This window comes from Cryptotermes secundus, unplaced genomic scaffold (assembly GCF_002891405.2).
Source record: "Cryptotermes secundus unplaced genomic scaffold, Csec_1.0 scaffold79, whole genome shotgun sequence".
NCBI lineage: Eukaryota > Metazoa > Arthropoda > Insecta > Blattodea > Kalotermitidae > Cryptotermes > Cryptotermes secundus.
In genome coordinates, this window is record NW_019741974.1 from 2,149,397 (window position 1) to 2,164,685 (window position 15,289).

Consider the following 15,289-nt stretch of genomic DNA (forward strand, 5'->3'; position numbering starts at 1 on the left):
TCACTGAATTTCCCAGGGTTTTCTGTCCAAGAGGCTCATTCTGTGTGTGTACTGTCTTTTCCGATATTGTGTTTGGGAGAACAGATCTTATGGAGGGACTGTCTCCTTTAAAAGAGTCGCCGTCTCCACCACCACCTCGGCCTGGACTTGATCCCAGGTCAGGTCGTCTGGGATTTGCGGTGGGCAGAGTTGTGCTGGAGCAGTTTTCTCTGAGTTCTTCGGTTTTCCCTTCCAATTCTTGTTCAACCAGCTGCTTCATAGTCATTAATTATTCTATCATCAAGCCTGTATGGTCTGATACTGACAGCTTTGTTAAATAAGAAGCATACAAATTTACCCATTGCCACCACTGTTCAATGGTTCCCTTGTGGAAGAGAAAGTGGATAATGAAAGTAGCCTGGACTAAAATTCATTTATATAAAAGAAAAATAAGTTTCCCGGGGTTGCGTCTCCAAGAAGAATTTTGTGTTTCATTTGCCTTTTTTTGTTTTTACAGTGTGCCATCTAAAAATGGATCAGATGGATGAAAGGTCATTAAAGTACTTCTCTGTGAATATTATATTTTGTAAGTTTGACTGATGTTAATCAGACAGGCTAGTTTGCTTAACAACCCGTAGGTACACTTTTCTTAATTCTTTGAAAGATTTTGTTGAAATTTGAAATACGACATTTTTATTATATGAGAATTCACTTTAATTCGTTACAAGGGCCACTTTTCAGAAGACATGTAGCACTTACATTACACGAACAGTTAATGTATGGGATAGTTATGCATGAAAGAAACACGCATTATCAGTGTCGCCCAAAGGTATATTTACGGATCAGCACGGGATGCATTTTTTCGTCCTTGTTATTATTTTAAAGGTGGCGCTCAAAGGAATCAAAATGTCGTATAGGTCGTATACTCGCGTCTCCGAACACAGCGCTAGTTGCATGTGCGGTGAAGTAATCGGATTAGCGTCAACAAAGACCCGCAAGGAATAAGTTCAAATAATTAGTGTTTTAGAGTGATAAAGAAATATCTTGGCACGTGGCTAGCCGACAGGTTTCAACCCTTAACCTAAAATGTTAATTAAGAGTAGTGTAATGGCATATAAGTGTCTGGAAGAATGTTAAATATGACATCTTGAAAGGTTTTGTTAGCACATATTTGTTTTTCTCGTACTGGCCAGAAGATAGACGTCGTAGTACGATGAATTATTTACAGAACTAGTTAAAACAGTGAAATCGTCATGTGAAACACGCCACTGCTTTGAAGATTAACTCTAGTGATGTTCTAGAATTAAAATGCTGTGCCTCCATAATGAAACAAAAACATGTTTTTAAAAGTGTATATCAAACTCAAATAGAAATTTTGATAATCTTGCCGTCAGTAGCTGCATGAAATAGTGTCATCTAATAAATCTAAGGTCAGTAATTCAAATACACTTATTTGGTTATGAACTGTTGTGTACATTTCGTTTTTCCCAGACTTATATGTGATTACTTTCTATAGAGCTGGTGTTTATTTACATGAAAGATGTTGAAGGTGTAAATATTTTTCTTCCACTTTGTTGCAGTGGCATCTGTCACTTTACCAAACAGCATGGCTGATTGCTATGATGTGGATGTGGAACGCACTGATGAACCGCGTGCATCAACTTCCAACCTACCTTTTGGAATGGGAGCTTATGGTAAACCACATGGCCCACCTAATCCTGTTGCCATGTTTTATCCTCAGCTCTCTGGTTATGAGATACACCCTCTGATAATAAACCAGCGGCGAAGGGTAGCTCATGAAAAACTGCAATCTGAAAGTGGTACAACAGATTCAGATGCTACTGCATTAGGCTTAGTAACAACTCCAGTGCACAAGGAATTAATGCGACAGAGCTTTAAACAGAAGCAGAGGTCTCCAAAAAGAAGAAATGCTAGTAGTGATGACCAAGATCTTTCTGCAGCATCTGGGAACAGTTTTCCCCAGAGTGTTGCAGATGTTGAAACTGAAGCTTCAGACTACTCGGCCAAATCTCGGAAATCTTTCTTCTGCAGGGCATGTGGCAAAGCTTTCAAGTTTCAGACGTCACTATTGCGGCACAATAACAAAGTTCACATCAGCAAATACCAGTGTCCAACTTGCAGCCGTGTTTTCTCCCGACAAGCATACCTTGATGTACACACCTCAAAACAAGGAAGCTCCTGTTACCTCGGTACAGGTTTTGCCAGTACCTCAGTTGCCAATTCCCCAAAATCTGACTCAAGTTCAAATATATCTAACATTAAATGAGATCATAAAGTGAGTCTTAAACTACTACAAAGTTAAACCAAAAGTAAGATGGCTGATGTGTGAGTACTGTGGATGTTAATAGAATATACTTACAGTTTATGAGCTGTGAATTTTATTATGAGAACAGTTCCAGACCCAGAAGAGGATATAATGTGTAAATACATGCTTTATTACTTCAGAAGCGAAAACCATAGTGTATAGTAGCATGAAAGAGGAGTAATACTTACCAGTGGATGTATTTATTCATACTCATTAGTTGTTGCTTTATTAAGCAATTTACCATTTTAGTCTTCCCCTATCTGTATACTAAATATAAACACTATTGTGTGGTAGGAATAGACAGTCTGATGAAAACATTAGTATGACAGGAAAGTTTTTTTTTTTCCCACACACTTGTGAAAGAGTATATTTTATATGTGCCTAGATTATTTCTTGTAATTCACCTTTTACACTTGCCATGATAATTTTATTACAGATTTACTAGAATATCCATTTCAGCTTGTCAGCCATGTCATCCATTACTATAAATGGTAGATTTATCAGTTACAGGAAATAATCTTGATGATACACACCGCTATGAATTCACTTAAGATGAACATGCCTAGTTACATAATTCTTTCAAGAAAGAATCAGTCTTAGTGGATTCTTTTAAAATAAATTTTCTGCATACGCCTTTGGCTAAACGTTCAAAACAAAATTTCCCGCTTCTTCTTCCATCTCTCTGCTGTAACTACTTATTTGTTTTATAGTAACATTTTCTGTTTGTGAAAGTATTTGCCTCACTTGTTATTAAATGGGTAGTAATATTATGTAAAGAGCAGCTACCTGACTCCATACAAATCCGATCTATAAGATCTGTACAATCATGACAGTAAAACAACACATTTAATGTGAAAGAGATTGAGGAATGGAGCTTCCTTCCTACACATCATGCTTCAGAGCCTGTCGAAAGCTGTAGGTTCCCTGTGTTGGCCATCACCTTGTCATTGTAAGTAGCAGAATGAGCCTTGATAGTGGTACCATGTAAACAGTTCCATAATTCAGGCATGCCAGCCAGGAAAGTCAGACACATTTGAAAATGTATAAACTGTGAACATATGGGTTATTGGACAATTGCACAGTAAAATTTCATCTGTTATGTTGATAAACTCAGTGAGTAAAATGATTGGCTGTACATTAGATGGCCTGGGTTCAACTTCCATAAGGAGCAGGAATTTTTCTTTTTACCACCATGTCCAAATTGTTTCTGGAGCCCAGATAGACTTATTCACTGGTTTCTGGAGGCTCCTGGGCCTAAAGCAGCTAGAACATGAAGGTGACTTAACTTCCGTCATAAGATTTTCCTACACTTCTGCTAAGAGTTTTACCTTCACATCTCTTATTCTTCATGCATAGTGCTTTAGCACTTAAGATATATGAATATGCACATTAGCCTTTCTATTATTATAAGTCTTCTTAATACATGTAGACTAGTGGGTAAGCCTGGTGAAATTCAGTGGGGAATCACATCTTTGTTACCTTCATCCTTTGCTCAGTTCTTTCTTTCTTTTCTCTCTTTCAAACCTCATCCCTTTCTTTCTCCATTAAAATAGTGAGTGAAGTTACAAGCCAGTCCCTTAGGTGATTTTTTTAACACAGCTGCCACAAATGTGAATATATGAAAACTGCAGTGGATCGGACCTTTCTGTGCTGCTCCTGCATTAGAACTGACAGTCAAGTAAGTGTCTTCTGAGGGATTCTGAGGAGTTGGAGATCATTGCAATAGGTTGTCCATTCAAAATTGTTTTAAGTTTGAACCATATTTGATTCATTTGAAACAAAACGGTTTCGATTCTATACTGCCCCAGTAATGGTAAGTCTGATAACACTGTTGAATTTTAAATTATTTTGAATTCATACAGCATAATGCACTAATAATAATAATCTGTATTATCAGACTTTGTGATCAAGTGGTTACTGCTTCTGCTTAATATTCAAAAAGACCCAGAGGTCAGCTGTGTTGACAGCAGATATTTGTTTTCCCCTCAGTTCTTCCAGGCAAATTCTGTGATAATGTCTCAGATTTGATGACAGGCACTTAGACATCTGTAAGGTAAAGTTGTCCCTGTGCTTAACTAATTAAGCACTGTGCCATGAAGGCATATGGGGGAGTGGATGTATAGATTCACATTTTCTTGACTTCAGCACTATCTGGAGGCTTCATGCCCCGGTCACTTTATCCCCAGGGAAAGAGCCCCAACTACTGGCTTAAAAGGAGTTTGGGTGGACCCCAGAGCCGGTCTGGACAACGTGGAGAAGAGAAAATTCTTAAACCTACCAGGACTTGAACTTGGACCCCTCAGCCGTCCAGCTTGTGGCCAGTCGCTATACCAACTACACTATCCTGGCTCCCCTTTGACATCTGTTCCAACTCATTATTTTCTTACTAACAGTAGGCTACAGGCTGGAGAGCAAGGGTTTGATTCCTGGCAGGGGCAAGATTTTCTCTTCCCCATAGCGTCCAGACTGGCTCTGGGGCTCTCCCAGCCTCCTGTCCAGTGGGTAATGGGACAATGATTCCTTGTGGTAAAGCAACCTGGGCATGAAGCTGATCCATCACCTACGTCTAGTGCCAAGGTCAAGAGCAGTGGAGCTATACTTTCACTCCCCTGTACGTCTTCATGCTGTAGTGCTTAATTAATTAAACACAGGGACAGCATTACTTTTAATTCTGTCATTCAGTGCTACATAGTATAAGCTACTGAAAGCTTTAAAAGTTTGTGAAGATGGTACATTAGCACAAGTAATATGTTTCTGGGCATTATCCATCGTCCTGCCTTTATCTGAAAACACCGTCCTGTTTATTTTTCAAAACACAGCGTTTGGGAGATTGGATTCTATCTCTCTGGTCAGGTAAAACCTACTCAGTTAGACCCAATTGATAGAGCTTGTCCCTATCTCTGAGTCTGTAGTTCGGGACTACCGCTATCTATTGGGCCCAACTGAGTAGGTTTTAACTGAAGATGGAGACAGAATCCAGTCTCCCAAACACTGTGTTTTGAAAAATAAACTGGACAGTGTTATTAGATAGAAGCAGGGTGTTGGATAATGTCCAGAAACATAATATTTGTATTGAAAGCTTCATTACAAGAGCCATAAATAAATAAAATAAGTTTTGTTAACATAGACTCACATTGTTGATCTTCATTGTCATTTGAACAACTTATCAAGAAGATCACAACAGAATTTACAAGCTGATCTTATATTTACTCTTCCAGTATGAGTGAAATTCATCATATAAGACCATTATATTCAAGGTTGCTCTTTCACATAAATGAAGTAGTTAAGTAATACAGAAACCATTGTATGTAAAGACATATTTGAAGTCCCAATGGGGAAAGTGATAGAATTGCAAAAATATGAACTAAAAAGGAGGTGAAACAAACAGTAACTTCATTGAGCACAAGAAATAACATATGATACAAATACGAACTTTGTATTTTGTAGTCAGTTTATGTTCATTTTATACAATAACAGGAAGTAATTGGAAGAATTAATCATCTACTTTCCTTTTATAAGACATGGGCTGCATAGAAAACAACATGTCCACCAGTTCTATTCTTGCATGCATATTTGTTAGCATGGTAACTTTTTACTGAGCTTTTGCCTAGCAGTGATAAGAGGATACATATACAGGATCACAGACTGATGGGAGGGATTTACGAAGCAAGCTGTTGAAATGGGCTCAAGTGCCATGATCTACAGTACCAAGCTTCACAAAGATTGGATCTGGTATTCAGAAGTTGATAGGGGTGATACACATGCAGCATGGTGATTCATATAAGTGTACTTTTATTTTTTCAAAATAAGGAAAGTAGGCAAAAAGAAAGCTGAACTATAATATTGGGAACAGCTTTACAATATGGTGTCCATATACTTGAACCTCTTTTGTAAGCATGTTATATACTGCAAGATATGACAGAAATTGTGACTCATTTATGTTTACTAGACCCAATAGGTAAAAGTGTGTTCAGATGTGAGGAAAATTGTGCATTTTAACTGATGTAGTACAGCTACAGGTATCTCACTGAATAGTCTAATTATGACAGGTATGTGAGCGAAAGTGGCAAGTATAGCATCACTACACCAGTGCTGTACCCTGCATCAGTGAAGCTCATTGAAGCCTCAGTGATCTGAATTCATTAATGGCACATTATGTGACTGACAGAATTGCTTGGCATCAGTTGAAGTAGGCTGCTGTTGAGAAGCACACTGTAATGTAGTGTACTGTAGAGCTGTTTCTAGGCAACAGTGCAAAGAAACATGTTCCTGTGATAACAGTAGAGCTACTGTGGGAAATTGGTTTTTCTATGGTGGTCCTTGCCAAGGGGTTATGAGGACAACTGGATCAAGAATATCTAGTTGGAAGTGAGCTGCCATTTGGAGAGGACTTGAACATGGAAGCAGGGAATAGTCACTGTTGGAAGACTTTACCTTGAAACGTCTAGTGAAGACACAGCAGGCTAGAAACACTTAGCACATGCTGTAATGATTTGTAAAGGGTGGAAATCAGCGATAGTGTTATTTGTAGTTTTTTGTAGTTACGACCTGTAAGCGACCAATAAATCTAGTTATCCAAAATCCCGTCTGTAGTCTCCTGTACTCGTGACAACTGGTGCCAGAAGTGGGATTGATCAATCAATTGCACTGAATTGTTAGACGTAGTGAATTGTGTATTATTGAGTTGTAACACTAGTGATGGATAACTATGGCAGATTTTGAATAACTGATAGCCACCATGGGAGGTCTCAAAGCCATGGTACATAACAACCAAGCAAAAACAGACATAAGTCTTAGATGAAATTAAATGTGGCCAAGCAGAAGTGAAATCCACATAAGTGCCATCCAAGACAAGATGGAGGCTGCAGTACACTTCATGTGGTCTAAGTTAGAGGAGGTCATCAAACATCGGGTGGAAGATGTCCTGTCATGTGTTGACCAAAAGACACAGGCCCTCCGGTAGGAACTGACCGAGAAGATTAATAAAACACAGGTTGACTTACAGGCAGTAAAGACGTCTCTAGATATGTGGACGAAGGACCTCTAGGAAACCTTAGCAGGCACTAGAAATTACCTCCACAAACAGCTTGGTCTCATGTTGCAGGTCAAAGCACAAACAGTGAAGGCTGAAATAAGAATCAATCAAGAAAGAATGGAAACTGAGATTGTGGCCACTCGTAACTTCCAGTCACATTTGAAAGCAGTCAGGGGTGGAAGAGGAACAGGAACCAGTGTGAGCACAGCAAAGTCACCAGAGTTCAACAGAACTACATCATGGGCTGTGTTCCAGAGCCAGTTCAAGACTATAGCAGAACAACTGCTGGATGCCCCAGGAGAAATCCACGTACTTGATCACCGTCTTGCAGGGCTGGGCCACTGACATGCTACACAAAGTTCCAGTGGGAGTGACCTATGAAGAAACCTTTGATGCCATGGAGGGCTGCTTTGGGGACCAGTGCCTTGTCGCCACATATCACATTTAAGTAAAGACAAGGACCCAGGATGTTGGGGACCCCTTGCCAGAATTTACCACAGCTGGTGAATGGACTGGCCAACTGCGTGGGCTACCACGAGGGTGACAGTGTGGCTTTATTACCCAGTCCATACAAAGGGGAAGTCACCCCAAGCTCCAATCTCAGTGGGAGGGCCTGTACAAGGTAGTAACTCAGATAAATGACGTACTATACAGGATCCAGAGAAACCCTAGATCAAGGATGATGGTAGTATACCTGGACCAGCTCACACCTAATCAGGGAGCCACTCGGGATAAGCAGCCTTAAGGAAGGAGCAGTTGGAGAGTAATCACTGGGATAACTGAGCCACGGGGGAGAAAGTTGAGACCAATCACAGACATCACAAGCACAAACCTCTGAAAAGAAAAAAGGGTGGTATGCCTGTAGGCGGGGAGCAGTGTAGCATGTAGATCTGTTTCTAGGCAACAGTCACAAACAGGTTCCTGCAGTAACACAACAATAGAGCTGCTCTTGGAAACAGTGTTTTCTATGGTGGGCCATGCCACAGGTTTATAAGAAGAGCAACTGGGGGCAAGAATACACGTTTGGACAGGAACCGCCATTCGGAGAGGACTTGAGCACAGAAGTAGAGGATTAGCTGCTGTTAGAAGCCATTAGTAGGAAATGTCTAGTGAAGACACTGCAGGTTGGAGAAACTTAGCATGCGCTGTAATGATTTGTAAAGTGTAAAGCTGATTAGCTTTATTGTCACAGTTATATGTAGTTAAAATTGGTAAGTGGTCAATAAATATTATCCAAAACCCCTTTTATAGTCACTTGTACACATGACATGTTAAATATTTTAAATATCTCTTGTAGCAGCAGTCAGAAGAATACAGGAAATAATTCTTTTATAATGTCACTCAGATTTGTTTAATTGGTATATAAATGGGAATCTAATATAACAGGTGTGCTTAGTCTCTTCTTCATGTTGGTGTCATACAAAGTTACCTAGAAAAGTGACCTTACATGTCTTAGTCTTTTGGCTGTAAAATCATGACTATTGCCATTGATTGGTGCAGAACTGAGATGATCTGTTACAAGAATGCAGAATTCGCAGTTGCTTACTCTGTATCCTTTTGTACTATGTAGCTCCAAAACATAGTTCATAAGTTTCTGATTGTATTACACTTTCATCATGTTTTGACATACACGTTTTGGCTAGTGGAACATCTTTATTGTCTCACCATTGCCAAAACTTGAAAATTCTAATTCCAGTTTTTTGAAAGAGCAGTGGTTGTCACCTTAACCAAAACTAATAAAATATTCTCGCAGTCAACAGTAAGCATATTTCCAAAGTAGAATTATAACTGCAAAACTGTTATGTTCATAACTAGATTTAAAAATATTTCAGTATTTTTGATTATATAGACCCCTTGCTTTTACAAGCATATCTCAGCGCCATTAAGACAATATTTGTTCAATTGTCCAGTTGACATACAATGTCTGTCATCACACTCATATAGAGCAAAAATGAGTATCCTCTGTTACTACACTCCATATTTTCTTTACAGCCTTAGTTGCTTAGCCTTAGTCCTTTTGAATATGTGTCCAGATGTACTTGGAAGTTTTGTTGAGGTGTTTGCGAGGAAGGCACGAATGGGGGAGACGAATGTGTATAGGGAAAGCCAGAAGGAAAGAGACCACAGGGAAGACCAAGGCGTAGGTTGGTGGACAATATTATAATGGATCTCAGATAGGATGGGATGGTATGAATTGGATAGATCTGGCTCTGGATAGGGACGAGTGGAGGGCTCTTGTGAACATGGTAATGAACCTTCAGGTCCCATAAAATGCTGGGAAATTCTTGAGTAGCTGCAGAATTGGCAACTCCTCCAGAAGGGCTCAGCTCCATGAGTTAAGTAAGTAAGTAAGTTTGTGAGGAATGGCTCCAACTCCTATCCCTAATGTCTTGTCATATGGTGGTGCATGGACTGTGGTAACTTGTGTAATACAAAGAATTTACTGCTGAAGAAACTGTAACTTTATACTTCATATGTTTGTAATCACAGTTTTTCTTTTGAGGCATGCTTTATAGTTACACAAAGAAATCAGAACTTAATGCTTCACTGTGTTCTTAACCCAGTGACCCAGATTTTCTTCTTTTTATATTTGTCTACTACATTAATCATTTATTTTGGAGAAATTGTTAACATGATTTCCATCCATGTACCACAAAAGAATAAGTAAAGCATAATTTGTATTATAAAGGGTTCTGATGAAATTATATAACACAGTATTACTGGATTTTGGGACTTTCTATTGTCCAGTATTCTGGAGAATAGAAGAAACAGTGTTTCAGAAACTGGATCTGTTTCCAAAATGTCGCGTTTTCTGTTCTCTAGAATACAGGACAATGGAAAAAGTAAAAAAACCCATTAATTCCATGACTTGTTTTGTTTTCACATTATGTATAGCTTATTCTTCCTTTTTGTCATTGGCACTTTGCCCATTCAATTTAAAACAATGTTTGGTGCTGTCCCCCTAGGTTTTTTTGGTATTTAAATTTCAAATAAGATTTCATTGAATTAGAAGGCACAAGAGCCTTGTAATTTTAATTATATTGCATGTCAGGAAGAGCAGAGGTTTGAGATACAAGAATAAGCAGTCAGGATATTAACATTGCTCAGAATCTTTGGGTATTTTGATTCTGATTTTCCAGTGGAGAGATGATTTATTAGGTTGTAATTTAACATTCATATTCGTAAGGAATCTGTTCCAACCATGCTTGTTCCAATCACAGGTTACCAAATTCAGCAAAAGAATCTAATCATTCTGTTCAATTAACCTTACTGCATTATTCACTTAACACTAACATGTGTCTGCTCTACTAGATTTGAAATTTTCAGGACAGTGAAAATTTACATTGTGATCTTCTGGAAAAAACCACACATAATGTAAATATCTCTGATAGTTTATCTGCTGCTGTTTCTTCCAGTTCTTAGAATGTTGTTTGTTGTTAGCTCCCATGGCATTTATACAACATAGGACATTGCTGAGTTTGCTTCCAGTGAAAAGATATCTTTCTTGAATGTGTTTGAGCCAGTTAGCAAATTCTTCATGAAACTGTATGTACACTAAGCCATTGATACTTATCTCACCTTTGCACTTCATATTTCTTTGCTGTAAAAGATACACCATGACAGCCATGAAAATGTATGAAAAGAGTAAGTCCTGAAATTTTTCTGTGGTGACAAATATTTGAATATGTGGTCTGACAATAAAGTTTGCAAGCTCGCCACCATGTGCTTGCCATGGCGGCAGTGGACAGAAATCTCAATATAGTTTGATGATGTTGGCATATCAGCATTTCACAGCTGTGTTGTTGATCTACGGCAGTCTCTTTCTGAGTGGCGTCTGTTATTGTCTGATTGTGTGTCGGTGTGCCACTCTAAGAATGTCGGAGCTTGAATTAAATTTCGTAAACTTGGCAAGAGTGGAAGCAAATTCAGAGAGATGTTAGTGCAAGTTTATGGGGATAATGCTATGAAGAAAACAGCAGTTTACAAGTTCTTCTGAGGGAAGAGAAAGTGTCACTGACGAAGAGAGATCAGGACGTCCATCAATGAGCACAACTGAAGAAAACATTGTAAAAGTTCATCAGATTTTGCGTGAAAATCGTGGCTGTCAGGACCGCAGCAGAGCAAGTGAACATTGACAGAGAAACAGTTAGGAAAATCTTAACTGAAGATCTTGACATGAGGAACATGTGTTCAAAAATGGTCCCAAAGGAGTTTTTAGCTAGTAAACAAATATGCTGGAGCATCCTCCCTATTCACAGGATCTAGCCCCCAATGACTTTTGTGCTCCCAAAGATAAAGGAAATGTTGAAAGGAAGGTATTCTGATGACACTTTTGACATCAGGTGTAAACTGATGAAGGCCATTCCACAAAACCAATTTCAAAATTGTTTTGAATGGTGGACTGGGCTTTGTCATCAGTGCATAGCATCCCAAGGGGGTACTTTGAAGGCAACCAAAGTGATATTCAGCAGTGAAGTATGTAGAAATTTAACCTTGATGAGTTTGCAAACTTTATTGTCAGATCACATATATAGGGTTTGAGGTTCTCACAACAGTATTTGTGAAGAATTCCGTCTTCTGGGATGTAACACTGTAGTCCATTGAAAGTCAACTGATGTTACGGAGGAAGACGGAGGTGATATGTTCTTCCAAAATGTTAGTTGACTTTCAACAGACTACACAGAATTATATCCCAGAAGATAGAACTCTTGTAAACATTTGAATCATTTGCATTTTATTGAGGTAATATTTATGTAGAATGCAAACTAATAATATGAAAGTCATATGAAACCTATATTTAGCTTTTGGTTTGATGGCAGTAACCAGTGAACTAACTGATGCTCAGCATGCAAAATTTTGTATAGAAATAGGCCATTATATATCTACAGTTTATGTATGGGCCAGTTTTTATATGTGAGGAATTACAGATGTGGTGATGCTGTGAAACTGATGATTGACCTGACAAATTTAATGTAGTCAAAATTGACAGTAGTAGAAAGTATGCACAATAGTAGATGACTAATTTACATGATTATTAATTTGTGGTTCTTACTGCACACTATATACTGTATGTATATTGAAGCATTTGAAGGAAAGTAAGTATTTTAAGTGTGTTAAGTTTTAAGAGTTTCTTTCCTGACAGTCATAGTGGTTGTTTCACAGAGATTTATATGCTGTGTGGTCTCAGCAAGTGTTCAGTTTTAATTTGTATGTGAAATTGGTAGAAGTAGCTAAATGTTCAGAGTTGTACTGGAAGAGTTGAAGCTTTTGTGGTGAATAAATACACTGAAATCTCATGGGTTGATCAGCCATGTTAATATTGAGTTAAAAACCAATGCTACAGAGTTTTCCTCCATCATCAGGTTTGCCATCAACCATATTGATTGAAATGGAGGTGATCTATGAACTGGTTGCTTTTAACTCACTGTTGATATGGCAGATCACCTGAGCTAGTTTTAGCTAAATTATAACATCATACTCGCAAACAGGGTTTTCCCCCCCATACATATTTAATGCATAGTTTCTGCACCAGCAAGTAACTGTCAGAAGACAAGCACGTTTAACCAGCTCTCTGGATGAAAATCAACAGACTTCTTAAGGCAAACCAGTGTTTACCAACTAATTTCAGAAATTGTCTAGATTAAGTGAATTATAAACATGTGGAAGTAATTTAGATTTATTTAGCATTTTAAACATATTATTCTTTAATTCCTATTTATTAAAACACATTTCAGTCTATTCATTAAAATGAACTGATTTGTTAATAGTAATGGTAAAGCTGTCCTTTTACCTCAGAAACATGGAAGTCGTCACATTCTTGACCATAACACATTTCAGTCTATTCATTAAAATGAACTGATTTGTTAATAGTAATGGTAAAGCTGTCCTTTTACCTCAGAAACATGGAAGTCGTCACATTCTTGACCATAAATTACAAACAAATTTTAAACCGTTCATTGCTTGAGAAGAAATCTAAATATAAGATGTCCAAAAGTGATCTCCAACCAAGAGCTTTGAAACAAAGCAGGACAGGAAGAAGCAGTGGCAATCAGAAGGATGTGATTAAGACAAGAGTATGCTATTTAGGTCGTTCAGAAATGATTGACACTCCCTCCATAACTCCAGAAAAATAGCAGTGTCAAGTGCGAGCCGGTGTATGTGGGAAGACATACTGTAGTGCCGCCTATGGCCACGAGATGATGTTGCTACTGCACACAGGTCGAACAGTGCTGCGTCATTCATGGGGGTGTGCAGGTGCAATCGTGGACAACGCTCAGACAACATGGAAGCAGACAATCATGGGGAACAGTGGACTGTGTGGTTTCTCTGGAGGGAAGGAGTGGCTGCTTCACACATTCACACAAGGTCAGCAGCCGTGTGTGGGGAAGCAGCACCAAGTGGCAGAACCGTGTTTCACTGGATAGCAGAGTTCAAAGACAGCAAGGACTGTGTGGCAAAAGGCAAAAGCAGTGGGCATCCAGCAACAGCATGCATACCAAACAGTACCCAGCGCATGTCCGACTTGATACTGGAGAACAGGCGCATCACTTTTGATGAACTAGAGAATGTGACAGGTTTGTCACGCGGAACACTGCACACCATCATTCATTAGGACTTGAAAGATGAAAAAGGTCTGTGCTCAGTGGGTAAGGAAAAGGGGTGGTCGCAAGTGATGCATTGAACTGGAATTAGAAAGGGTGTAGAAGTAAAGGAAGACCATGAAGAACTTGGAAGAAAACAATTAAGGAGGCTCTGAATAAAGTTAAAGAAATTGTCTATGAATGAGGTCAAGTGGTGGATGCTACATGCTTCTCGCAATAAGAGGAATATTGGTTTCAGATCTGAAATTCTGTTAGTCTTAAAATTGGGGTCAAGACAATAAAAGTGAATAGGATTTTCTCTAAAATAGCAGTACCTAAATCCACACAGATCTTCATTATTCCATTTGGGTGGGGTGAGATTTAATCCCTTTGTACTTGGGCTGCAAGCAGGCCCATTGTATCAACCCTGAATGATAGATGAGTGAATTTGAGTGTTTCATGGAATGAAATTGGCAGCAGAAACTGTTACTACCCACTGTGTTTATTTTGTGCACATAAAAATATTGCTTATATTTTCTATATTGTCAGAATTAACATTTTTACCAGGAGTGCATTGCGTAGGTCCAGCTGTCTGCACATTGCATGTTATCAATAATTCAATTCAATTCTTTATTATTTATGTGCTGATCCAACATCCACAAGGCCAATTACAGACTCAACACAATGTAAATAAAAGTGTAGTTACATACTTGGACAAACACAACATAAAGTCAAAGACTAATTAAAGGTAAGCTTGGAGGAAGACAAATTAATTCATATAACTAAACTAACAAAATAATAATAATACCATTATCTTTGAATTAAAATATGTCTGCCAGCCAAATGATAGTGGGAGATTTAAAATCCCCAATTTTCATATAAGCTAGTAACCTCTAGTTAAAATCTGGCTGTCAACCTCATAGTACCGGAAGATTTAAAATCACATATTTCCACATTATACAGTCTGATAGTTAAGCCTTGTTCCATGTATGTGGTACCGTATAACTGGATGTGAACTCGGCAAGCGTGTGCCAAGAAAAGCTGCTACATGTGGTCAAAAGATGGCTCTGCATTTTATGGAGCTTCATATATTCCACTGTTGTTAAGTAAGAGCAATATATATTTTGTAATGAAGCCATTTTTAATTAATTTTTATACAACGTATGGTATTTAATGTAGAATCTCAAATAGATATTATACTTTGTTATGTGTTAACTAATTCTACGAGTTTTACATCATATTTTGTAAGGTGTCTTATAGATATTCATATTTTAGGTTGCTATATTAATTCCCATCTGTAAAGGATATGACATTGAGCCAGGATAACTCAGTATAGTGACAAGCTGTGGATTGGACAGCTGGGGTTTG

General features: G+C 38.4%; 2 protein-coding genes across 2 annotated transcripts; both read left to right on the top strand.

Annotated features, from left to right (window-relative positions):
• Positions 1-936: 936 nt before the first annotated feature.
• On the top strand, positions 937-2,938 carry LOC111872839 (zinc finger protein 732). The gene is made up of 2 exons (XM_023867048.2): positions 937-1,409; positions 1,560-2,938. The coding sequence occupies exon 2, from the start codon at positions 1,586-1,588 to the stop codon at positions 2,264-2,266; it is 681 nt and encodes a 226-aa protein (XP_023722816.1). The 5' UTR covers positions 937-1,409; positions 1,560-1,585; the 3' UTR covers positions 2,267-2,938.
• Positions 2,939-13,581: 10,643 nt separating this feature from the next.
• LOC111872800 lies at positions 13,582-13,953 on the top strand. The gene has a single exon (XM_023866989.1). It carries the CDS (start codon positions 13,582-13,584, stop codon positions 13,951-13,953), a length of 372 nt encoding a protein of 123 aa, XP_023722757.1.
• Positions 13,954-15,289: the final 1,336 nt, after the last annotated feature.

Bases quoted from the DNA above. Each gene is read 5' to 3' on its own strand.
- LOC111872839 (XM_023867048.2), top strand. From the start codon at position 1,586: ATGGCTGATTGCTATGATGTGGATGTGGAACGCACTGATGAACCGCGT.
- LOC111872800 (XM_023866989.1), top strand. From the start codon at position 13,582: ATGGGGGTGTGCAGGTGCAATCGTGGACAACGCTCAGACAACATGGAA.